The sequence below is a fragment of the Podarcis liolepis genome (assembly GCF_965112155.1).
Source record: "Podarcis liolepis genome assembly, chromosome: 7".
Lineage (NCBI taxonomy): Eukaryota > Metazoa > Chordata > Lepidosauria > Squamata > Lacertidae > Podarcis > Podarcis liolepis.
Genome location: NC_139561.1, coordinates 92754739 through 92781274, shown reverse-complemented (window position 1 = coordinate 92781274; position 26536 = coordinate 92754739). Strand labels below are relative to the sequence as shown.

General features: G+C 48.0%; 1 protein-coding gene and 1 long non-coding RNA gene across 2 annotated transcripts in view; both read right to left on the bottom strand.

The window, feature by feature from the left end:
• The window catches only part of LOC310712949, a 2318697-nt gene that overhangs the window by 667772 nt on the left and 1624389 nt on the right, over positions 1-26536 (bottom strand). The window lies entirely within an intron of this gene.
• LOC310712923 (uncharacterized protein) lies at positions 1919-26330 on the bottom strand. Its single transcript, XM_083516386.1, has 6 exons — positions 26032-26330; positions 20429-20590; positions 13494-13538; positions 8525-10391; positions 6669-6781; positions 1919-2663 (listed from the first exon to the last, which is right to left on the bottom strand). The coding sequence occupies exons 2-4, from the start codon at positions 20579-20581 to the stop codon at positions 10095-10097; spliced, it is 495 nt and encodes a 164-aa protein (XP_083372512.1). The 5' UTR covers positions 20582-20590; positions 26032-26330; the 3' UTR covers positions 1919-2663; positions 6669-6781; positions 8525-10094.

Below are 26536 nucleotides of genomic sequence, written 5' to 3'. Positions count from 1 at the left end.
TCTCATTGCTGGGGCTAGCATTTCCAATTTATGGTCAGTTTATAGTTCATATAACTTATAAAATTTTTGCAAATAGTTCTTAAATTTTTTCCAATCCTCCTCCATTGCTTCTTCTCCCAGGTCTCGGATTCTGGCAGTCATTTCGGCCAACTCCATGTAGTCAATCAGTTGCGTTTGCCACTCTTCCAGCGTGGGTAAATCTTGAGTCTTCCAATGTTTGGCGATCAAAATTCTTGCTGCAGTGGTAGCATACATAAAAAACGTTCTATCCTTCTTTAAGACCTTTTGGCCGACCATACCCAAGAGGAAGGCCTCCGGTTTTTTAGGAAAGGTGTACTTGAACACCTTTTTTAACTCGTTGTAGATCATTTCCCAGAAGGCCTTCACTCTTGGGCAAGTCCACCAAAGGTGAAAGAATGTTCCTTCAGCTTCCTTGCACTTCCAACACTTGTTATCAGACAAATGGTATATCTTTGCAAGCTTGACTGGGGTCATGTACCACCTGTATACCATTTTCATAATGTTTTCTTTCAAGGCATTACATGCCGTAAATTTCATACCGGTGGTCCATAACCTTTCCCAGTCTTCAGCCATAATATTGTGACCAATGTCTTGAGCCCACTTTATCATAGCTGATTTAACTGTCTCATCCTGTGTATTCCACTTAAGCAGCAAATTATACATTCTCGATAAAACCTTGGTTTTTGGTTCTAACAACTCTGTCTCTAGTTTCGATTTATCCACCTGGAATCCTATTTTTTTATCCAACTTAACAACCTCGTTAATTTGGGCATAGTGAAACCAATCTTGCACCTTATCTTTTAAATTTTCAAAGCTCCGCATCCTCCAATTGTCACCAACTTTTTCTATTAGTTCCCAATATTTCGGCCAGCCGGTCTCCATATTGGGTTTTTTCCACGCCTTAGCCTCCACTGGTGATAACCACCTCGGAGTCTTACTTTCAAGTAAGTCTTTGTATTTCAACCAGACCATAAAAATTGCTTTCCTGACAATATGGTTTTTGAACATTCCATGCGTTTTTGCCTTGCCGTACCACAGATAAGCATGCCATCCTAGCGAGTTGTTAAAACCTTCCAGGTCTAGGACATCTGTATTCTCTAATAAAATCCAATCTTTCAACCAGCAGAAGGCTGCCGCCTCGTAGTATAACCTTAAGTCTGGCAGGGCAAACCCCCCTCTTTCTTTTGCATCAGTTAGTATTTTAAACTTTATTCGGGGCTTTTTGCCCTGCCAGACAAGAATTTTAAAGTCATATATATATTAGATGTTCATAAACATACCAAGCAAACACATACAATATGTAAACCACATGTCTGAAACCAAATAAGAGAGGTTTATAACTTGGATAAAAAAATTGGTTTCCAGGTGGAAAAGTCAAAGTTAGAAACAGAATTGTTAGAACCCAATGCTAAGATACTATCAAGAATGTATAATCTGCTGTCGAAATGGAATACTGAGGAAGAAACGGTAAAATCTGCAATGATAAAATGGGCACAGGATGTAGGATATAATATTCTTGAAACAGTCCATTTTGTCCACAATTTGCAATGTTTGAAACAAAAACAACATAATTCCGGAATTCTACTGTAAGCCAATCAGGTTGTGGATTCACTTCTATCTAGAGCAAAGTGCGTGATTGGTTTCATTATATCAGATAATGGAGGCATATAAATTGGACAAGAAAATTGGCTTCCAGGTGGAAAAATCAAAATTAGAAACAGAACTGTTAGAACCTAAAACTAAGACTTTGTCAAAGATGTATAACTTGCTGTTGAAATGGAATACTCAGGATGAAATGGTGAAATCTGCTATGATTAAATGGGCACAAGATGTTGGACATAACATTATGTTTGCTGACTGGGAACAGTTGTGGACCACAGGTATGAAATTTAGTTGAGGAAACAACAGTTTTAATACTGCCTTTTTTGCCAAAGGAGCTCAAATCCTATCCTCATAACGACCCTGTAAGGTAGTTCAGGTTGAGAGGAAGAGAGTGGCAGGTGCAGGGATATCGTTCCAGGTACCCCTGGTCTTCTTCCCATACACTAACCACTACTCCACTCTGCCTTTCTCGGTGGCGTTTTGCACCAGCCCTTTCCTCCCTGCATACTCTCTGGTCTTTGGTTATTGTCTCCCCTGCTGTCAAAATTTAGACTGCGAGCTCTTGGGGCAAGGACCGACTGTCCTTGTTTTATGTGTGTTGTTCTGTTTATACATCACTTACACTACATAAATCTCCCAGTATCTGCTGAGGGGATGGATAGCTAGAATCCAAGAAATGGCTGTCTCAGTGATGACAATCTTTTCCCGGCCCAGTGGGTCATATTTCATCTGGAGAAAGAAACAAAGAAAACCGTACAGAGGCAGGAAAATAGAAATTGCCCTTAGGAATAGAGATTTCTCCAGGGGATACAGTTTTGAACAGCACGACGGCCCTGGCTGTGTTGCTTCGCTGATGAGGGAGAGATGGGCAAGAGGAGATGCAGATGGTAACGTCTTGTTTTGTGAACCTTAAAAATCGGGACTCTCGGGGGGACGTCCCCATACCGGCTGTGGATTTTCTCAGGGGAAGGACCTGCCAGATGGGATTTGTCCACTCTGGAGAATTCAGCTCTGGAGGGAATGTACATGAAGGGGAACTCCTGAAAAAGAGAAGCAGAGCAAGATGCAGCTGTTTTTAACGAGGAACATCTGCCAGATCTGTTTACTCAGCAACGGAGAAAAAGTGCAATGCCCCATCTCAGTCAATTCTGTGGAATTTGGAAGTCATAAACAGGGTAAGGTCATCCAAGATCGTGACGTACAGTGGTACCTCGGGTTACAGACGCTTCAGGTTACAGACTCCGCTAACCCAGAAATAGAACCTCGGGTTAAGAACTTTGCTTCAGGATGAGAACAGAAATCGTGCGGCACAGCAGGCCCCATTAGCTAAAGTGGTGCTTCAGGTTAAGAACGGACCTCCGGAACGGATTAAGTTCTTAACCCAAGGTACCACTGTGCATGCTTGGTATTCCACCAGCTGCTTAGTTGCATAGCGTTTTAGGTCTTTGCTTAGTTTCCTGTTTTTGCCGGCTCTGTGCCATCATCTCAGAACTGGTGCAGAATGGCAAACGTGGTCCAGAATTCAGATTCTGTAAAACCTAGTGCTTCCCCAGATGACCTGTTTATTCATCCTTATTTGCTTGCACAAAACTTATGCAGGCAGCAGACTATGTCTGGTATTAAGCTGTGGGTTAAACCACAGAGCCTAGGACTTGCCGTTCAGAAGGTCAGCGGTTCGAATCCCCATGACAGGGTGAGCTCCTGTTTCTCGGTCCCTGCTCCTGCCAACCTAGCAGTTTGAAAGCACGTCCAAGTGCAAGTAGATAAATAGGTACTGCTCTGGTGGGAAGGTAAACGGCGTTTCCGTGCGCTGCTCTGGTTCTCCAGAAGCGACTTAGTCCTGCTGGCCACATGACCCGGAAGCTGTATGCCGGCTCCCTAGCCAGTAAAGCAAGATGAGCGCCGCAACCCCAGAGTCAGTCATGACTGGACCTAATGGTCAGGGGTCCCTTTACCTTTACCTTTGCAGAGTGGTAACACAATGAAGATCATTCATCCTGATTTGACTGTGGCCTCTTCCTCCACACCTAGTGGAGAGCCAACCCTCTCTCTAGATTCTGCCACTGTGTTCCTTCCCCCGGGAGGCAGTCACACCCTAGAAGGGGGAAATAGCCATCTCTTTGAGCCTCTGTTCCCCAGTCTTAGCCCCCATAGCTCCATGTCATCCTCCTCTTCCCCCTTCCTGTCCGTCTTATGTAAACCATTGCACACTTGAAGATTTTAGTGCTGTTTAATGTTTTATTTACAGATAGGTAGCCGTGTTGGTCTGCCATAGTCAAAATAAAAAATTCCTTCCAGTAGCACCTTAAAGAGCAACTAAGTTTGTTCTTGGTATGAGCTTTCGTGTGCATGCACACTTCTTCAGATACACTGAAACAGAAGTTGCCAGATCCTTCTATATAGTGAGAAGGTGGGGAGGGGTATTACTCAGAAGGGTGGTGGGAATGGGAGATTGGCAGATAGCTGAGATGAGCCTGTTGACGACTCTTAACGACTGCAATAGGTCTTACAGGAAAAGGCAAGGGGTGAGAAGGTGAAAAATGGCTTAGTCATGTATAATGAGATAAGAATCCAATGTCTTTGTTCAGACCAGGTCTCTCCATGGTTTTAAGTTTGGTAATGAGTTGCAATTCAGCAGCTTCTCTTTCTAGTCTATTTCTGAAATTCCTTTGTAGTAAAACAGCTACTTTGAGATCTTGTATAGAATGTCCTGGGAGATTGAAGTGTTCTCCTACTGGTTTCTCTGTTTTGTGATTCTTGATGTCAGATTTATGTCCGTTTATTCTTTGGCGTAAAGTTTGGCCTGTTTGTCCAATATAGAGAGCTGAAGGACACTGTTGGCATTTGATGGCATACACAATGTTAGACGTCTAACATTGTGTATGCCATCAAATGCCAACGTCTAACATTGGGTATGCCATCAAATGCCTCCCCACCTTCTCACTATATAGAAGGATCTGGCAACTTCTGTTTCAGTGTATCTGAAGAAGTGTGCATGCACATGAAAGCTCATACCAAGAACTAACTTAGTTGGTCTTTAAGGTGCTACTGGAAGGAATTTTTTATAATGTTTTATTGGTTGATTTCATTGCGTGCATCTGCTTTAACTGACTAACATGCACTGGGGTTGCATCCTGAGGTACCACTGTATTGCTGTTTCATCCAATGCCTAAGCCATGCTGTAACCAATAAAAGTTGTGGCCTAATTTTGCCCATTACCCTAAAATAATGTGTTCTTCTGTCTTATCATACTCCTATGCAGATGGCGGGTCCTTGACTCTCAACAGGAGGCTGGACTAGGTGGCCCGTGGCCTGATCCAGCAGCCTCTTACATTATTGGAAACCTGCCCTTTGCATTTGTGTTTCCCCTCAAGCAGCAAGTCTTCAAAGGGCGTCGGGAGCTGGGTGGCCAGCTCCTTAATTTGCACCACTGACAGAAGACTGCTTAACTGATGTAAATAAAGCCACCCCACCCTCAGGCCGTGGAGCTTAATGTGAATCTGTTCTTCATTACTGTAAGTAATAAAAATCTTTCTGCCTCCACTCATTTTCATGCAAACAACTTCGGGGAAAACATCCCCTACCATTTTTTAAATTTATTGGATGGTGCCGGATGCCTAGCGCGTGAGTTATTCTTCCTTCCTCTCTCTCCAGAGTGTTTGTTGACGGGAATTAATATTCCTGCCTTTTTAAGTTTGGGAAGCTGGACCGGCCACTGCAAAAGGGCTCGTTTTAAAAAGCCAATTGGTCAGTAGCAAAGAATCAGCTAGAAGGACGTGTGAGGCCAAACTGTGGCTTGAGCCAAGAAGGACCGAAAAGCCACAAGATTGGAAAGAAACAGAGGACATCCAGGTTGATTGCAAGCAAATGGTGGACAACAGAGATTCATCCTGAGTGGCCCAAAGCTTTGAGGCCTCATAGAGCATCCTTCGACACTGCTGGACCCTTCGGAATCCGAACTTTTCCTTTTGGGCTTTTTGGAGAAGGTGCTTTGTCCATGCTCCCTTCCTGCCACCTCACAGCTATTGGGCCGCTCAGGACAAGCAGTCTCCATTGTCCTGGCAGTCCTCTGCCTTTTTTCTTGTTTGGCATACAGTGGCGGTGTGGGTTAAACCACAGAGCCTAGGGCTTCCCGATCAGAAGGTCGGCAGTTAGAATCCCCGCGATAGGGTGAGCTCCAGTTGCTCGGTCCCTGCTCCTGCCCACCTAGCAGTTCGAAAGCACGTCAAAGTGCAAGTAGATAAATAGGCACCGCTCTGGTGGGAAGGTAAACAGCGTTTCCGTGCGCTGCTCTGGTTCGCCAGAAGCGGCTTAGTCATGCTGGTCACATGATCTGGAGGCTGTACGCCGGCTCCCTCGGCCAATAAAGCAAGATGAGCGCCGCAACCCCAGAGTCGTCCACGACTAGACCTAACGGTCAGGGGTCCCTTTACCCTTTACTTTAAGGTTGGTAGTGCAATAGCTTTGTAAAGAAGCATTTTGGGTTCCCTGCGAATGTCCCGGTCCTCAAACACTCTGCATTTCAATCGGGAGAAAGCCACACTCGCAGAGCTCAGGCGATGCTGGATTTCGGCATCAGTGTCGGCCCTTGTGAAAAGGTAGGAGAAGTGATTGACACTTTCCAACATTACACCACTGAGTTGGATTTGTGCTGCTACAGAGGGGTTATTTTGTGCTCATTGGTGCAGCACTTTGGTTTTTTGGATGTTGAGCTTTTGCAAGATGTACCCATGTACACACACACACCCCATGTTTGTGAAAAACAACATGCAAGAATACATTATATTAGGGGGAACTGCTTGCAAAAATGTGCACTTTAGTCAAAAACAGTATACAAAAATGTGTTTATGGGGGAAAGTCACCCTAAAATGCTGAATAACTGAAGATGACTTTAATTCATTTTTTAAAAATCACCAATTGCTGTGAAAATGCAAAGAACTGAATTTTAGATAGAAGCAATGAGAATTTGAGGGAGTTGAAACAGACAAACCTTTCCTCCTCCTCTCAAGGGCTATGCCTAAGTCAGTGGGCATTTGAAAACTCACCAATTCTTGTGGTTTGAAGGCCAAGCCCTCCTGCCTTCTCAGCTGCAACAAATGAAACCCCTTCAAGCTGACATTGTCGGAGCTCCTCTGAGATTCTCCGGGGAAAGGAACACCTAGTTTTCATGAAGACACCACAATAACAATGAGATGTGTAATTCACAGGGAACCTTGGCTTGGGTGATGGGACTGGTCTGTCACAGGATATGCTTGCTCGGGTAGTCCTAAGTGGGCAGCAAGGACATTGATCTCACCATACCTGGATGTTGAGGTGATGCTCCGCTTTGCGAAGGCAAACCTCGCACCAGACGTGCAACCATAGCTGTCAACCATCCCTTATTTGGCGGGAAACTCCCTTATCCCAGCGCCGTGTCCCGCTGCTGTCCCTTATTGATGATGTCCCTTAAATTTCCCGGGTTTCAAAGGAAGCAGCTCCTCTCTCTCCCTCTCTGACAGCCAGGGAGGAGGGAGGCTCCAACTGGGTTGCTTGGCTGCGTTGCTCACCCAATAAGGAGTCTCAGAACGACTGGGGGTGGAGCTTGCATGCCTTGTGCCGATCAAATCGGCCGCATTGCCTGGGGACTCGCCTTTGCTCAGCGCTTCCCAGCGGAGAGGTGACGGTGGTTTTCCTTGCTGCATCCCCTTTGCCGGGTTGCTGCGCTGTGGGAACCACCGCTTGAGGCTTCGTTTGGCTGCTGGCTGGGCTTTCTGCCTTTGGCTCGGAGGGGCTCAGAAGTCGAACATACCTGTGCCCCTTGGAAAATCCCTTATTTTGGCTGCTGATCCCTTATTTTTGAGGCTGCTGGTCCCTTATTTTCAAATCTGTAAGTTGACAGCTATGCATGCGACAGTATGTCAAGGAGCACTACACCTGCTTTCCCTGACCTTTTGCCTTCTTGGCTAGAAAACAGGCTTTCCCCCCTGACCTTTTGTCCTCTCACAATTTGTTTGTTAGACATATTGCTTGGCTGGAGCATGACGGGGGACGCAGACGTCATCAAGTATCTGGGGGAACATTTGAGGGAAACACCTGCTGACACGTGTATTTGCTAACACTGGAAATGTGCTTAGATGGAAATACGTTAAGTTCAGGGTGGTTTCACTACTGTTTCCAATTGTTGATTTCTGCTAATAAAAGGAGCTTCTGCAGAGCTAGCCGGCAGCTTGCTTGGAATATGTTTGCTAGAGCCAGTGTGGTGTAGTGGTTAAGAGCGGTAGTTTCGTAATCTGGGGAACCGGGTTCGCTTCCCCGCTCCTCCACATGCAGCTGCTGGGTGACCTTGGGCCAGTCACACTTCTGTGAAGTCTCTCAGCCCCACTCACCTCACAGAGTGTTTGTTGTGAGGGAGGAAGGGAAAGGAGAATGTTAGCCGCTTTGAGACTCCTGAAGGGGAGTGAAAGGCGGGATATCAAATCCAAACTCCTCTTCTTCTAGCTTGCTTCCGCACAGCTCACCTGCATTACCAACACCTGTCTCATGTCCATCACTTCACCTGGATACAGACATTGGTCCCCACCCTGTTTATGCTTCTCTAAGTGTTTTTTTAAAAAAATCTGTCCTGAATCTTCCAACATTCAGCTTCGTTGGATTTCCATGAGTTCATGGAAAGTGCTCTCATTTAATCACCAGAACAACTCTTTGAGATTGGTGAGATTGAGAAGCAGCAACTGGTCCCCACCCGCTGAGCTTCATGGCTGGGTGGGGCTTTGAACCTGGGTCTCCCAGGTCCTAGTCCAGCTCTCTAACCACTATGCCACACTGGCTCTTTCAAGTAGCCTGGTATCAACTAGACCTGGTATAAGGGAGCTTCCCATGTTCCTATATTAACAACAGATAAAGTGAGGGATGGGATACTTACTAGCTGTTGCCAGGAAGATCGGGGTCTGCTGGGGCAAGGAAGAGATGCATGGCCTTCTGCTTACATTTGTGTAGGTGGAAGGCTAACCATTCTTCCAGCTCTGCTTTGGGTCTTGCAACTTGGAGAGACAACGGAGATCAGCTGCCAAAACACCAGGAGCATTTTCATCTGAAATTTGCAACTTGCACCATTACTGGTGTGTCCGGTCCAGAATGTTCAGTCAACATCCACTCACCAGGACAGCTGCCACCTCACTGGTATTGCCTGTATCCATCATCCACAGGATCTTCTCCATAACACAATGGAAGTTGTGTCTCATGCCCCAATGCAACAGGGTAGCCCAGGGTCTCTGAGGGCACCGATCATGCAAGAGATCCCTCCAACAGAGGAACCCATGAATCGCCAACACAGACTGGACGTGCTATCCCAGAGCCATGGACAAAGTCAAGGGGGAATAGAATAAAATCGTTGCGTTGGAAGGGACTCAAGGACCATCGAGTGCAACCCCCCCCCGCAAAACTGGAATTTCGGCTGAAGCATCCCTGACAGATGGTCACCCAACCGCTGCTTGTGTGCTGGGCCCGGGGGTAACCCGAGTAACGCGGTCCAGCTCCGGTCCCGAATCCAAGGGTTCCGTGAGGAGTCAGTCCAACAGGGCCAAGGCAGGAAACCAGGCAAGGACAGGTACAGGGTCTCAGGCAGGTTCTAGCAAACAGCAATGTTGCTCCCGCAAACTGGGGCAAGGTCTGACAGCCTTTTATCTTTGTCGGGGTAACGGCCGGTCCTGATCCCCCGACAACTCACCTCCCTGTTGTGCCCGAAGGTGAGCACTCCTCCTGCGAGTACTCAGGTCTCTCCTTCTCTCAGACCTCAGTCTCTGCAGCTCAGGAGACGTCGATGGGTTACTAGACCCAGGGGCCGCCTCAGCCTCCCCTGACCCAACCGGTAGTGGAGCAGCTGTAAGTGATGGCCCAGCTGGAGGCAACGAGGGAATCCCCGCATCTGGAGCCAGGGCAGGCTCAGGCCCCTGACTCGGCCCAGCTGGTGTTTGCTGCAGGGGCACCTGTGCAGACTGGGACTCTTCCGGATCAGGCCCCAGATTTGGTTCAGATGATGCCTGAGGCAAAGGATCCGGTGCGGACTGAGTCTCCTCTGGCTCTGAGTCCAAGCTTGAGTCCCAGGCCATCACAGCTCAGAAAACTCTAAGGGAGGAGACTCCATCACCTCCCGAAGGAGCCCATTCCACTGTTGAACAGTTCATACAGCCTGGAAGTTCTTCCCTGTGTTTCATTACAATCTCATTTCTCATGATTCGAATCTGTTGACTCTGGTCCTACCCTCTGAAGCAGCAAGAACCAAGCTTGCTCCTCCATCGATGGGGCAGCCCTTCAGGTATTCGAAGAGGGATATCACCTCACCTCTCTGTCCTCTCTTCTCCAGGCTAAACATACTCCGCACCTTCAACCATTCCTCATCAGGCTTGGTCTCCAGTCCCTCCATCATCTTGGTCTCCCTCCTCTGCCCACCTTCCAGCTTGACCATCTCCTCCTCCGACTGGCAAGGCTCCTCTTCACGGAGCGGGGGGTGGGCAGTACTTTCCCCCTAGGCTGACCCCGTTCCTGCAGTTCCACTGGTACAGCTCCAGCAGCCTGTTCAGGAAAACCAGCACAGGCCGTTCGGGGTGGTAGCGGCAGAGCCGGCAGGTGGGGCAGCGGCTCTGGCTCTGGCTCCTTCGGCGTAGCTTCACCTGCACCTGGTTCAGGCGGGTGGCGAGCCGGGAGAGGAGGCGCTGGGTCTGCCCTTCCTGCGCCCGCTGAACCACCTGAAGCTCCTGGTAAAAGCAGCTCAGGTTGTCAGCATAGCAGACCTACTGGGACAAAAGAAAGAAGTAGAAAATGCCAGGCAGCATGGTTTTTAAAAATTGGCTTTGCTTGCATTAGATTACAGGCACCAGATAATTCCTGCTCTGCATTTGCAAGAACTCACTCTTTAATAATAATAATAATAATAATAATAATAATAATAATTATTATTATTATTATTATTATTATTATTTATTATTTGTACCCCGCCCATCTGGCTGGGTTTCCCCAGCCACTATGGGCGGCTTGCATAGAAACCAAAAAAACACTAAAATATCATACATTAAAAACTTCCCTGAACAGGGCTGCCTTAAGATGTCTTCTGAATGTCAGGTAGTTGTTTATCTCTTTGACATCTGATGGGAGGCTGTTTCACAGGGCGGGCGCCACTACCGAAAAGGCCCTCTGCCTGGTTCCCTGTAGCTTTGCTTCTCGCAATGAGGGAACCGCCAGAAGGCCCTCGGCGCTGGACCTCAGCGTCCAGGCAGAACGATGGGGGTGGAGACGCTCCTTCAGGTATACTGGGCCGAGGCCATTTAGGGCTTTTAGCGTTGTGGCACCTACACTTCGGACGTCCCTGCCTTCTGACACCAGGCGGACACCTTTGCTGTATTCTTTTTGGCGTTTGCTAAAAGGTTCCGTGGAATTGTAAAGTTGGAAGAGACCACGAGGGGCATCCAGTCCAACCCCCCGCAGTGCAGAAATCTTTTGCCCCATGTGGGGCTCCAACCCATGGCGCTGAGATTAAGACTCACATGCTCTTCCAACGGAGCTGTATTTCTCTTTAGACAAGCCTACCCAGATACGTAGAATGCTGTCGTGTGGTTTGGGGGCTGATGGCTGGTGTTATGTACTGAGTTGAATAGGATCCAAAATGAAGCAGTCTGATTGGTCCTAGAACAATAGGATTCAGAATGCAGCAGTCTGATTGGTCCTAGAACAATAGGATCCAAAATGCAGCAGCCTGATTGGTCCTAAAACTATAGGACCTAGAATGCATCAGTCTGATTGGTCCTGGAACAAGAGGATCCAGAATGCAGCAGTCTGATTGGTCCTAGAACAATAGGATCCAGAATGCAGCAGTCTGGTTGGTCCACAGGAGCCACCCAATCCAGCTCCAGGTGGAAAGGAATCCGCAACCTGATTGGCCTACAGGAGAATCCCGGAATTAGCCAATCACGGGGGGCCCATTGTGTAAATAATGTATATAAAGCAGACCTTCTGGGGGAACTTCCATTTTTCCTCGTCACCACTATGAGCTGAATAAAGAGCATGGAATCCTCTCTCAACTCTGAGTATATTTCAGCTGGTTTTCACGTTTTGAATGTTTTAAATACAATGGTACCTTGGTTCTCAAACTCAATCCGTTCTGGAAGCCTGTTCGACTTCCAAAATGTTCAGAGACCAAGGCATGGCTCCTGATTGGCCCCGTGGGAAATGCTGATGGCCAAAACGGAGCATGTTCGGCTTCAAAAAAACAAAACAAAACAAAACATTCACAAACCGGAACACTTACTTCCGGGTTTGCAGTGTTTGGGAGTCAATTTGTTTGCCAACTAAGCTGTTCGGGAACCAAGGTACCACTGTAGTTATTTTAATTGCTTTAACTAATACTTCCAGGGACGCGGGTGGCGCTGTGGGTTAAACCACAGAGCCTAGGACTTGCCGATCAGAAGGTTGGCGGTTCGAATCCCCGCGATGGGGTGAGCTCCCGTTGCTCTGTCCCTGCTCCTGCCCACCTAGCAGTTCGAAAGCACACCCAAAAGTGCAAGTAGATAAATAGGTACCACTCCGGTGGGAAGGTAAACGGCGTTTCTGTGCGCTGCTCTGGTTCGCCAGAAGTGGCTTAGTCCTGCTGGCCACATGACCCAGAAGCTGTACGCCGGCTCCCTCGGCCAACAAAGCGAGATGAGCGCCACAACCCCAGAGTCGGCCACGACTGGACCTAATGGTCAGGGTCCCTTTACTTTACACTTTAAGTATGCATGAAAGGAATCCAGATCTCACAGCGTGGTCATTTCAAGAGGCCCTTGTCCCCCACAGCAGTGCAGCCAGCCTTCAGCCAGCCTGCCCAAGATGGATCCCAATTTTTCTTCTTCCTTCTTCCTTTACCTTTACTGATACTTCCACTCAACTGCTTTGAGTGTTGCTGGTTCTCCCCTCTCTCTCTCTCTCTCTCTCTCTCTCTCAACAAGGTATATCATGGAATTATATCATTGGATTGAAATTAAGTGGTTTAAAGCTGTAATTATGATAAAACGAGTTTCTTTTTGTAAGCAAGAATTTAAAGTTATAACAATTTAAGATGTTGGAGAGAAAATAAGGTGTTTCTTTTCTCTATCTTTTTCTTTTTAAGCTGTAATGCTTTGAGATAAGGATTTGCTGTATAAACAATTCAAACTGGGAATACAAGAAGGGGAGGTATGAGGAGGTTGGGGAAATAGGTTATAAGAAAATAAACTGTGAAATGTATGTGTTTTTAATATTTTTATGTTTGTTTTTTCTTTATGTTTTGCAAAAAATTGGAAACTTTAATAAATATCTTTTTTAAAAAAAATAATATCATGGAATTATAGAGTTGGAAAGTACCCCAACCCCTTACAATGCAGAAATCATGTCAATTTAATGATGAAATTATCCCATTTTTATTTCTTCCAACCCAACATAGAGATGGCTGGGCCAGCCAGCTTTGCCTAGTTTGCCCTCAGCATCTCGGTGGCCACTCTCAGGAGGACACAGGGCCCAGAGACAGGTGGACCATCAGTGTTACCCAACATGGGCACCGTCCTTAAAAGAGGAGTTTGGGGCACGATCGCTTTCACGCTAGCTTTGGACGGCTGGGTCTTTTTCTAATGCCTGCGGGGTGGTTTTGTTTGACCTGCTGAGTTTAAATTTCGCCCTTCTCAAAACACAGCTGCCTTTTTAATTGCTTTTAATTGTTTATGGTTTGGGGGAAATGCTTAAACGAAGAAGAGCGTGAATAGCTGGAGGGGCACATTTCAGCCGAGCACAGATAAGCACCACAGGCTGTTTGCGAGCAAGAAGATTTAGCCGGTTCCCACCCCACCCTGCTCTCGCTATACATACTGTCTGCAGGAGATACGCACGGTGATATTGTCTGGGGTGAACAGGGTCCCGTTGCTGGAGTTGCCCTGGAGGAAGACATCAACAGGCAGTTAGAGGAAATGAGGTTCCAAGCTTCCTGGGAGGTTTTTGGACATAATAATAATATTATTATAATTTATTATTTATACCCAGCCACTCTGGGTGGCTTCCAGCAAAATACTGAAATACAATATTGCTCAAAAAATGACACGCTAATATGCCTAGATTAAAATGAGAAGTACTGGATGGAAGAAAATTAGTAAGGAAAGAGAATAAGAATATATAGATAATTTGAGAAGATTGTAGAATGCAAAGTTTATTGTGAATTGTATAATGTGGAGGAAGTGGGGGTGGAGGGAATTGGGTGAAGGAGAAAAGAATAATATGATGGATTGAGGAAATAGAAATGTAAATGTATGGGGGGGATGGGGAAGAAATGGTGTTGGCTTTGGTACATCTGTATTGTAATGTAATATGTGAAAACCAATAAAAAAAAGAAATACAATAATTCATCAAATATTATAAGCTTCCTAAACAGGCCTGCCTTCAGATGTTTTCTAAAAGTCAGATAGTACTGTACTTTATTTCCTTCACATCTGAAGGGAGGGTGTTCCACAGTGTGGGTGCCACCACCAAGAAGGCCCCCTGCCTGGTTCCCTGTAACTTGGCATCTCGCAGGAAGGGAACCACCAGAAGGTCCTCGGTGCTGGACCTCAGTGTCCAGGCAGAACGATGGGGGTGGAGATGCTCCTTCAGGCATACTGGGCCTTTGAGGCTGTTTAGGGCTTTCAAGGTAAGCACCAACACTTTGAATTGTGCTCGGAAACGTACTGGGAGCCAATGTAGGTATTTCAGGATCAGTGTTATGTGGCCTCGGTGGCAACTCCCAGTCACCAGTTTAGCTGCCGCATTCTGGATTAGATGTAGTTTCCGGGTCACCTTCAAAGTAGCCCCACGTAGAGCGCATTGCAGTGGTCCAAGCAGGAGATAATCAGAGCATGCATCACTCTGGTCAGACAGTCCGCAGGCAGGTAGGGTCTCATCCTGCGTACCAGATGGCGCTGGTAAACAGCTGCCCTGGACACAGATTTGACCTGCACCTCCATGGACAGCTGTGAGTCCAAAATGACTCCCAGGCTGCACACCTGGTCCTTCAGGGGCACAGTTACTCCATTCAGGACCAGGGAGTCCCTCACACCAGCCCATTCCCTGTCTCCCTCTGGACAGAGATTGGACGGCCATCTGTCACAGACCTTAGGGTAAAGGGCAGGTTGTTGTTGTTGTTAATTTCTATGTACACCTTTCCTTAATATACACATTTTTGTAAATACTGTTTGGCTGGAGGACTGCGAGGGAAAATTCGGGCGGATTTTGAAGGCAGGCTGCGTTTCCGTGGCCGTATTAGTTCAAAAAGTGCAGGTTAGGTAGTTTCTCGTTAAAATTAAAAATGAATCTGATTTCCTTCCCCATCCCATGTCAGATGCAATTTGTTGATATAAGGCAGGCTGAGACTCCTAAGCTCCCCTAGGAAATGAGAAAAGATAGTTGGGAGGCTATCAGCGTCAAACAAAACAATGAATCCAGGGTTGGCTGCACCACTACTCCCATGTTTGCTTATCACATCATATCTATCAGCGCATGCTAATCATGATCTCAATTCTCTGACTACGGGTCCTTATATAGCCAAAACAGCTCCACCCGCGCAGAAGAGGGTGGTGTTAGCAAACTCTGGAGGAACTCTGGAGTTTTACAGAAATCCTTAGAAAAACAGACCAGTGAAGATTGAGGAGAGAGATAAGGGCAGCTGTGGTGAGTCAGGACTTCCCCACACCAAAGACCCCGGGAACTGTAGTTTGATAAGGAGGCAGCCCCCCACAGCGCTATAACTCCCAGCACCCTTTAAGAAAAAAACACAGTTCCCAGGATGATCTGGGAGAAAGCCATGGCAAAGTAGAAAACGAGTAAATGGACAGTGATGGAGAACCTCTTAGAGACCGAATACCCATACTGCAACCCAAAATCCACTTACTGATCGCAAAGCGCCAACACAGCAATTTAATATGGGATAATAATGATTGTCTGCATGCCCACATACAAATAAATGTAAATAAGTTAATAAACCCAGCGAGATGGGTGGGGTATAAATATTGTTGTTGTTGTTGTTGTTATTAAAAAGGTAAAGGGACCCCTGACCATTAGGTCCAGTCCTGGCTGACTCTGGGGTTGCAGCGCTCATCTCGCTTTATTGGCCGAGGGAGCCGGCGAACAGCTTCCGGGCCATGTGGCCAGCATGACTAAGCCGCTTCTGGCGAACCAGAGCAGCGCATGGAAACACCGTTTACCTTCCCGCTGGAACGGTACCTATTTATCTACTTGCAGTGGCATGCTTTCGAACTGCTAGGTTGGCAGGAGCAGGGACCAAGCAACAGGAGCTCACCCCATCACAGGTATTCGAACCACCAACCTTCTGATCAGCAATTCCTAGGCTCTGTGGTTTAACCCACAGCGCCACCCGCGTCCCACCACCCGCGTCCCACCACCAACATTATTATTTATTATATTTTGCTGTTTGATGAGAGTTTGCCTAAGAACTCCATGAATGCTAACCTCGAGTTCCGTGATGAAGGAAAGACAGGCCATTGGTGTACGCAGGGGCAGCCCTTATCATAATAATAATCAGGATAGAGCAATAGAAATATGAAAACATATTTGGTGGGTATGTAGCTTTTACAGAGTGCCGTGGATAATTTACTGTATTTCCATCCTCGTAACATTAAAAAGTCCTTCTTGGCTATTTTATCCGTCCTACTTAACTGGCTGACTCAAACCAGAAGGGAAACAGCTGTTTGCTTCCTCCTTTCTGCTGCAAAGACCCGAGAAGGGATTTTGTCAAGGCAGTATATTGTCCCCCTGCTTATTCAACTTATATGCAGAATTCATCATGCGAAAGGCTGGGCTGGATGAATCCCTTGCCGGAATTAAGATTGCCGGAAGAAATATCAACAACCTCAGATATGCAGATGACACAACCTTGATGGCAGAAAGTGAGGAGGAATTAAAGAACCTTTTAATGAGGGTGAAAGAGGAGAGCGCAAATTATGGTCTGAAGCTCAACATCAAAAAAACGAAGATCATGGCCACTGGTCCCATCACCTCCTGGCAAATAGAAAGGAAGAAATGGAGGCAGTGGGAGATTTTACTTCTTGGGCTCCATGATCCCTGCAGATGGTGACAGCACTCACGAAATTAAAAGACACCTGCTTCTTGGGAGAAAAGCAATGCCAAACCTAGACAGCATCCTAAAAAGCAGAGACATCACCTTGCCAACAAAGGTCTGTATAGTTAAAGCTATGGTTTTCCCATTAGTGATGTATGGAAGTGAGAGCTGGACCATCAAGAAGGCTGATCGCCGAAGAATGGATGCTTTTGAATTCTGGTGCTGGAGGAGACTCTTGAGAGTCCCATGGACTGCAAGAAGATCAAACATATCCATTCTGAAGGAAATCAGCCCTGAGTGCTCACGGGAAGGACAGATCCTGAAGCTGAGGCTCCAAGACTTTGGCCACCTCATGAGAAGAGAAGACTCCCTGGAAAAGACCCTGGTGTTGGGAAAGATGGAGGGCACAAGGAGAAGGGGACGACAGAGGACGAGATGGTGGGACAGTGTTCTCGAAGCTACCAGCATGAGTTTGACCAAACTGCGGGAGGCAGTGGAAGACAGGAGTGCCTGGCGTGCTCTGGTCCAGGGGGTCACGAAGAGGCGGACACCACTAAACGACTAAACAAAAAAGTGCATCTTGGTTTGCTACTGTTCTGAGTTTATATAATCACCATAGATTTTAACTCTGGGTCTGCTCTGTACGATATGATTTGGGTGTTTCAATTAGTTTTTAACAGAGCCGTGACTCTCGCGTACACTTTGCTGTAGCACTTGGTTGCAGGTTAAAACTTGCCTCTCCTCCGATGATCAGTTACACCTGAGGAATTGAGAGGTGGGGGGAAAGGGCAAGATAATAGGAAGGAGAGAGAAGATGAGTGGAGGGGAAAAGCAGATAATAGGAACTGTTGTTCAAATGGTGATACAAACATTGACCTCAGCAAACTCGGGTTGCGGTTATTCTTTCTCCGGCTAAACAGTGAAACTGGGGGTTTCCCACTTTGCGTGGTCAACCGGCTCCAAAACTCCTTGGGCGATCAGTTTGTCCAGTTGTTCGTCCACCTTAGCCTTGAGAGCAAAGGGAACCCGGCGTGGCTTTAGCTTGATGGGGGCGACTTGTGGATCAAGGCTAAAGGAGATGGGCGTACCTGTATATTGGCCCAAGGTGCCGTCAAAAACCTCGGCAAAGTCTTTGACCAGACCCTCAGTCTCTGCGTTAGAGATGCAGTTGATGCCGGTGACTTCCAGGCCGAGGGCATCAAACCAGTCTAGCCCTAGGAGGCTTGGCCGCTGACCTTCGACCACCACCAACCGGAGCAGGCCCGAAAAATCCTTGAAGGCAATCCGGAACCGGCCAACGCCTACCACAGGAATGTCGTTTCCCTGGTAGTCTCTCAGGTGTACGCGGTGAGAGTCGAGTTGCCTTTTGGACACTCTGGGTACCAGTCTTTTGATGGTGCTCCATGACACGATGGACAGGGCAGACCCGGTGTCGATCTCCATGTCACATGGAGCTCCTTCAATGAGCACCGTGACGTTCAGCTTGCGTCGCGTAGGCGAGTCGGTTTGGCCAATCGTGGTTCCAGACGGGCAGCGGCAGTTGGTGAGAGCGAAACAACTTTCCTTGGCAGACTGGAGTGAAGACTTGGACTTGCGAGTCGATGAAGGGGGGGTGTCAGACGGAGCCGATCGGCAGACCTTAGCGATGTGGCCCCTTCTGGAACACTTCCTACAGATGGCGTCTCTGAATCGACACTTGGCACGGGAATGGTTGCCTCCGCAGCCAGCACATTCCGGTTGGCCCTTGGACTTCTGTTGGAACTTCCTGCGCTCCCGCTTTGCCTGGTGCACGTCATCGTCTTCACTGGAGGATGCCTCCTCACTGCTGGCCTCTTCATGATGCACCGGAACTGGCTCCCTAGCAAGACGCGGGCTGCTGGACTTGCGGATCTCCTGGGTTCAGCAGCTTCTGAGGCCACAGCCTCCTCAATGGCTTTCTGTAGCGTGAGGTCTGGCTTGGCTAGGAGACGCCGTTGCAGATGGATGTCCCGGACCCCGCAGACGATTCGATCCATCAGGGCATCGTCTAAGTCTCGGAACTCACAGTGCATTGCAGCCTGTCGCAGGGCAGTGGTGTAGTTGTTGATTGACTCCCCCTCTGCCTGGTTCCGGTGGTAGAACGCATGGCGGGCAGCAATCTTGGACGGCTTTGGTGCGTAGTGGTTGCGGAGCTTCTCTTGGATCGTGTCCCATGGTGTTGCCTGGACTGCTTCAGGCGCAACCAATGCTCGGGCCGTCTCAAACACCTCAGGCCCACAGAGGCTGAGGAATAGGCCCCGCTTCCGCTCCTGTGATACTTCTGTCAGCTCGTTGGCTTGGAGGTAGCAGTCGAACCGAGCGAGGTAGGAGTCCCATGATTCAGAGGCTGGCGCAAACGGCGGTAGAGGCACAAGTGAAGCCATGATTCCGATGCCGGCGTGAAGGGCGATGGATGGAACACAGTGCTCTAGCCAGAACAGTCAGCTCTGAATTGGTTCTGCCCAGTGATTTCGCTCAGTGATTTCGCTCTGTGATTCAGCTCAGTGATTCAGCTCAGTTCAGAGGCTGGCCGCATCTGGCTGTGCTCTGATGTCCATCCATCCCATCCTCGTCGCCAGAGTTAAGTCGTGGGTTGACATAGCAGCCGGCACAGCGATTTCTTCAAGTAGCTCTTTATTTTGGTAAGCTGGAGACGAACTAACTGCGAACAGCTCAGCCGGCCTGTATTTATAGGCAGCCGGCTGTCAACATTGTAACCACAACAGCCCAGAGTTCCCGCCTAAAATAACTGGCGCGGACCTGAGTGAAAACTATCTACAGACCTGAGTGAAAACTATATACAGTATCTCCCTGTTGGCCCAGGGTGAAACTACACTACATAACACTTTTGGGGGGCCGCTCCCTTCCCTTGGTTCCACAAGCTCACCCCCGGTGCCCTCTACCCTGTACAAAGCAGGGTAGTGCTTTGAACAACCCACTAAGGAAGACGATAACCCAATAAAAATTTAAAAAGTAGCAACCGATTACACATTCCCCCCCCCAAAAATATAATCCAGAAACAATGGAAATGTTTAAATGATTATTTATGTAGACAAAGATTAAATGAAAGGTATTGGTTGTGTTTAGAATAGATTTATGAAAGATTTAGAAAACGTATTGATTAGAATATTTGTGTGAGATTGTACGAGAAAAATACGGAATAACAGATAAAATCTTGCTTAAAATGTATATAGGAAGTGCAGTGTAGGTGATGGAAGTGAATCAATGAAATTTTATGATTGAGATATTTGGAAGAAATTCTTCCAACTTTTCTTCTTCCTTTTCTCCTTATTTTTTCTTTTCTTTTTTCTCTCCTTATTCTTGTATGTATATATATATATATATATATATATATATATATATATATATATGTGTGTGTGTGTGTGTGTGTGTGTGTGTGTGTGTGTGTGCGCGCGCGCTTATCTGAAATATGTATGTATGTATGTGCAATATTTTGCTTATATTTTGTAATAATTATGTTAAATAAAATTAAGAATAAAAAAACTATATATCCTCTCCTGCCTCCCTGAACATTCCCACGTGGGAATCACATCCCTAAACATCTGGGGGGCACAGGAGCTGGGAAACCCTGATTCAGAACACCCTACGTCTGCCCCCTCCATCCAAAACACCTGGCAATTTCAGCAAGCCTAATTTGCACACCAACTCTTCCCATCCGTCTCTTGGTCCCTCTTTACTCACCATGCGCTGGATGATGCTTTGTAGAAGCCCAATGGACTCAGTCTGACAGGAGAGCTGCCTGGCGGCAGGGAGACCCGGGAGCAGCATAGCCAGGAGGAAGATGAAGAGGTTGTGCAAGGCTGAAGGGCGTGGGGTTGCTCCGATCTCAGGCATCACGCCACCCTGGGAGAACATGGACAGCCGCATTGTTAGATGCTTCTGGAGTATCCTGAAATAAGCAGAAGTTGCCACCAAACACCACCCCTGCCCAACCACAGTCCTTATCACCAAAGAACTGGAGTGGGTGGTCTATTCCCAAGGCCATTCCTGTTGGATCAGGCCAATGGCCTATCGAGTCCAGCATCCTTGTTCTCACAGTGGCCAACCGGATGTCAGGTGTGCATGCAGGAGCCAGGCCCTGGGACCAGTAGGGCTTCACAGGACTGGGGCCTTCCTAAGTTTGTTCTGAAGAGGCAAGGCACAGCCGCACAGGTGAGGCTGCTTGGTAACTTGCTGCACCTGGTGGCAAGAGCTGGGAAGGGATATAAGGTCAGAAGAAGGAGGAGAAGAAGAGTTTGGATTTGATATCCCGCTTTATCACTACCTGAAGGAGTCTCAAAGCGGCTGACAATCTCCTTTCCCTTCCTCCCCCACATCAAACACTCTGTGAGGTGAGTGGGGCTGAGAGACTTCAGAGAAGTGTGACTAGCCCAAGGTCACCCAGCAGCTGCAGGTGGAGGAGCGGAGACGCGAACCCAGTTCCCCAGATTACGAGACTACTGCTCTTAACCATTACACCACACTGGCATTTCCCTTTGGCTCTTGCCACAGCAACACGCTTCCTGATCATTGAACCTCAATTTCTTGACTCCCTGCTTCCTGACCCTCGGACCTTCGGACCCTCGACTTTGTGACTCCTTGCTTCTCATCCCTTGGACCCTTGACTTTGTGACTCCTTGCTTCCTAACCCTCGGACCCTCAACTTCGTGACTCCTTGCTTCCTGAACCTCAGACCCTTGGCTTCTTGACTCCCGGCTCTCTGATCCTCAGACTCTTGGCTCCTGACTCCTGGCTTCTGGACCCCCGTTCCTGCTCCCACCCTGCCATCTTGCCCCCGGTCCTGACGTCCCCTGCCAGGACTTTGATCGCCCGTGAACTGGACCATGACACCAGATGCCCCAATGGCGAACCTGCAAGCAGGACAGAAGGATGCCAGGACCTTTGAGAGCTCCACGAGAAGAACCTTTTCCTAATATTTCCTTGTTAAATAAGTACTTAAGTTAAGCAACAAGTTTATCAAAATGAAAGGAATATGGAAAGGCCGGGAAGTCAAATGTTGATGAAGAAAATTTATTGTTAGAGAAGTTTGTATATTTCTTTTGCAATTTGTGATGATTTTGATTTTGCGGATAACAATGAATGTAAGTTTATGTCGTATAGATGCAATTATGAACAATAAAGCATGAAAAAGCAAGAAGAAGAAGAAGAAGAATTTGGATTTGATATCCCACTTTATCACTACCCGAAGGAGTCTCAAAGCGGCTAACATTCTCCTTTCCCTTCCTCCCCCACAACAAACACTCTGTGAGGTGAGTGGGGCTGAGAGACTTCAGAGAAGTGTGACTGGCCCAAGGTCACCCAGCAGCTGCATGTGGAGGAGCGGGGAAGCAAACCCGGTTCACCAGATTACGAGTCCACCACTCTTAACCACTACACCACACTGGTGCAGGGGAAAAAAAGGGGAAGACACCTTTTGGTATTGATAAGCTGCCCAGCTGGTTGGGCTGCCACTCCCCACAGGTCCCTCTGGTCAGCAAAAGAAGGAGTCTCCAGCCAAGTTAAAGAAGCAAACAGTGGCTTGTGCAAACCAGCCTGGCTGGCCTAGCAAAGAGCAAATCTGTTAATATGACAAAGGGGCCATCAAAAAGGAATCCTTTGACCTGGGGAGACAGATGTTGCCAAGGTGGTAAGGTATGTGTTTGAGGTGACAGGAAAAGAGTGTTTGAGCTGGGAAGGGTGCTGGGAAGAAGAAGGAAGAAGAAAAATTGGGATCCATCTTGGGCAGGATGGCTGAAGGCTGGCTGCACTGCTGTGGGGGACAAGCGTCTCTTGAAATGACCACGCTGTGAGATCTGGATTCCTTTCATGCATACTTAAAGTGTAAAGGGACCCCTGACCATTAGGGTCGAGTCATAGCTGACTCTGGGGTTGCAGTGCTCATCTTGCTTTACTGGCCGAGGGAGCTGGCGTTTGTCCGCAGACAGCTTCCGGGTCATGTGGCCAGCATGACTAAGACGTTTCTGGTGAACCAGAGCAGTGCACGGAAACGCCGTTTACCTTCCCGCTGGAGCGGTACCTATTTATCTACTTGCACTCTGACGTGCTTTCAAACTGCTAGGTTGGCAGGAGCAGGGACTGAGCAACGGGAGCTCACCCGTCGCAGGGATTCGAACCGCCAACCTTCTGATCTGCAAGTCCTAGGCTCTGTGGTTTAACCCACAGCGCCACCTGTGTCTCAACTTAAAGTGTAAATAGGTGACTAAACCATATTTCTTAAAGCTATGACAGTCTACGATGGGTCTCAATTCTCCGAAGGAACACAGACCCTGGGTGAACCCCATGGAATCTGCAGAGAGTTACGACTTTGGTAACAGTAAGATCCCCCAAAGGAACAATGAATTGCACATTTAATCAAAACCCAGTTTAAACTATTTGGTTTAGTAAAATCAACAAAGCTGATGAACTTGGCCAGTGAGGAAGATGGCTGAGATTTGACAGTTGAAAGGGAAATTATTTCTGAAGGAGGTTTGACCTCAGTACGTGTTGTTGAAAGTCCCCCTGTTCTCAACTAGGCTGTCAGTAAGATTTCCCTCGAGTTATAAACTGCTCTTGTTCAGCTTGTTATCAGTAAAGTGCTATCAATTTCTTTTCTCTCTGGACTAGATTTGTTCCAGTCTCTCTGCTAACAGCTGGAGCGCAGAACATCTGGAGCGAGCCAGCTTGGCAGAGGCTGATGTAGGACACAATCCTCGTGAGGTTTGCTCTTCAAACCGCTTCTTCACAACTTTTCTCCGGAATCATTGCCCAGCTTTATGATTCACTCAGACATCTGGCAACAGACTTCAAGCACATCTAAGTGGTTACTTGACAGATCTCCTGATTCATTGCTTCCAATCTCTGCTTTGAACAGAAGCAGATGCTTCGCTGCATGTCTAGAGTGTTTTTCGCAAGCACCTTTCGACCCATTGTAGGGTTGGAAAGCTGAAGAATGTCTAGCTAACTGAGCCACATGTTGGAATTCTAGCCTAAGGCAGGAGACTGCATGGACTTCAGAGACCCATCAGGGCTTCCCATCTAGCTGCCAATACTTCCCCAAATCCCAACGAACAGCTGCTGCCGCTGTTACACTTTCTGACTTATTTGCTCAACAGATCGCTTGAGAATTGCCCATCTGACGGGACATCACAGCTAGGAGATCCCCTCCTCTTGGCTTGGGATCTCTCTGTTTTTGATTTCAAAGGAAGAGGTGTACCTGCGTAGGAGTGGCTCTGGAGAGTGCCAGCCGTGCCGTGCTCTTAGACCTACATTGGCTCCCAGTACGATTCCGAGCACAATTCAAAGTGTTGGTGCTGACCTTGAAAACCCTAAACGGCCTCGGCCCGGGATACCTGAAGGAGCGTCTCCACCCCCATCGTTCTACCTGGACACTGAGGTCCAGCACCGAGGGCCTTCTGGCGGTTTCCTTTGCTGCGAGAAGCCAAGGTACAGGGAACCAGGCAGAGGGCCTTCTCGGTAGTGGCGCCCTCCCTGTGAAACGCCCTCCCATCAGATGTCAAAGAGAACAACTACTACCAGACTTTTAGGAGACATCTAAAGGCAGCCCTGTTTAGGGACGTTTTTAATGTGTGACATTTTAATGTATTTTTAATCTTTGTTGGAAGCCGCCCAGAGTGGCTGGGGAAACCCAGCCAGATGGGTGGGGTACAAATAATAAATTATTATTATTATTATTATTATTATTATTATTATTATTATTATTATTAGACCCAGTGCCCCTGCCGCTCGCACCTTGATGTAAGCCGACAGATCACGGGTGATCTGTGGGTCTGTGAGACTGTCCTCCCCCACCCTGGGAAGTCTGCCAGGGCTTGTAACCCCATGGACCAGAGCCAGGGCTAATAACCCCCATAAAGGTAAAGGAACCCCTGACCGTTAGGTCCAGTCGTGACCGACTCTGGGGTTGCGGCGCTCATCTCGCTTTACTGGCCGAGGGAGCCGGCGTACAGCTTCCGGGTCATGTGGCCAGCATGACTAAGCCGCTTCTGGCGAACCAGAGCAGCGCACGGAAACGCCGTTTACCTTCCCGCCGGAGTGGTACCTATTTATCTACTTGCACTTTGACGTGCTTTCAAACTGCTAGGTTGGCAGGAGCAAGGACCGAGCAACGGGAGCTCACCCCGTCGCGGGGATTCAAACCGCCGACCTTCTGATCGGCAAGTCCTAGGCTCTGTGGTTTAACCCACAGCGCCACCCATGTCCCTGCTCCCAATAACATTAGTATCATCTAAAGAGCAGGTAGGGCCTGAACCAATGGATTCAAATGACAAAGGAGAGTCCGACGAAAGATCAGAAAGAAGTTTCTGACAGCAAGAACTGTTCGACAGTGGGAAGACGGTGGGCTCTCTTTCCTTGGAGGTTTTTAAGCAGAGGTCGGATGGCCCTCTGTCATGGATGCTTTAACTGAAATTATTATTTTGCATGGGGTTGGGCTAGATGACCCTCAGGAACCCTTCCAGCTCTCCGATTCTATGAAGCTAGGAGTCCTGTCGCATTCGTGGGAACCGTTGTGCTGGTTCCCATTAGTGCAACTCATCCAAAACCTGCCCAGAGGTTTTCAACTGAAACATATTAATGGCAAGCTTTTAAGCGTTTGCGTTTGCATCTAAAGCCTTCCCTAAACTAAGGAGCTTGCTCACAAGCACGGCACTCCCTTTCCCTGGGGGGTTTTCCTCCGTAAGCCTCCCTTCCTAAGCCAAACCCTCACAACAGTTGAGCGAATGTGCATCTCGTGGATATCTGACAGTTTGCCAGTGGGCAGCGGCGACCGGCTGATCTTTCTGAACTCACAGAAGATGCTTGCTCAACAGCGTTCCCCAGCCTGAACGATGCCCGTTGGACAAGACACACGCAGCTCACGTTTTCCGGAGCTACAGGAAACATGGGAGAGTCAGGACTTGCAGCTGGCTGCAAGGGGACTCCCGTGGACTCCAAGTGGGTGCTGTTTGCTACTGCCATGGATTTGCACATGTTCTGCTTTCTGTGCTGAAATGAGAAGGCATCTCGTGCTGGAAGCCTACAGCTCTATCCCATCCAATCGACGGCTCAAATCCTGCAGGGTTTTGTGCTTCTGGAATAGCTCAGACTCCCATTGCTGCTGCCTGCAAGGTAAACCTCTTGGTTCTGGTGAGAAGCTTCTGTTCCACTTACCTGTTTCCACCTCAAATGTTCTTAGTTTGCAGGACACATCCAGAGTTGTAGTTCTTGGGGTTGTGGAGGAGCTGGGTGGGTGAAAGAGCCCTGCAAACAAGAAAAGCCAGGCACTTCAGTCCCCCATCCTGACTCACCAGGCCAAGGATGTTCGTCCACTGCTGTTTTCGTCTGCCCTCTGGCTCCTCGCTGCACCGTAGACCCTTCTGGCTGGACCGAGGCAGCACCAGCGATTCCGGACACTCGCAGGATGCAATCTTTGCCACACCTCTCTCGCTTCAGGATGGCTGTTTGGCGCTGAAACAAGGAGACGACTGCAAAGCATTCGCTGGCTGGCCAGCCTAAAGACAGCTGCCAGTACAATCACAACCCTTCCCTTCCAGCCAACAAAGTCGTTTCAAAAAAATAATGTTTTTTTTTTAAACAACAATCCAAAGAAGTCCCAGAGAGGACCGAGTCACTGCAAAGATGAAAGAGGGGAGATGGTCCAGGATTGCAGCAGGCAATGGGGGGGGGCTCTGTGTAAAGATCATAGAATACTAGGATTCTAGAGTTGGAATGGGCCCCCCAAAGGTCATCTAGTCTAACCCCTGCAATACTGGAATCTTATGTTGTGTTATGACGTGTTTGTTATGTTGTGCA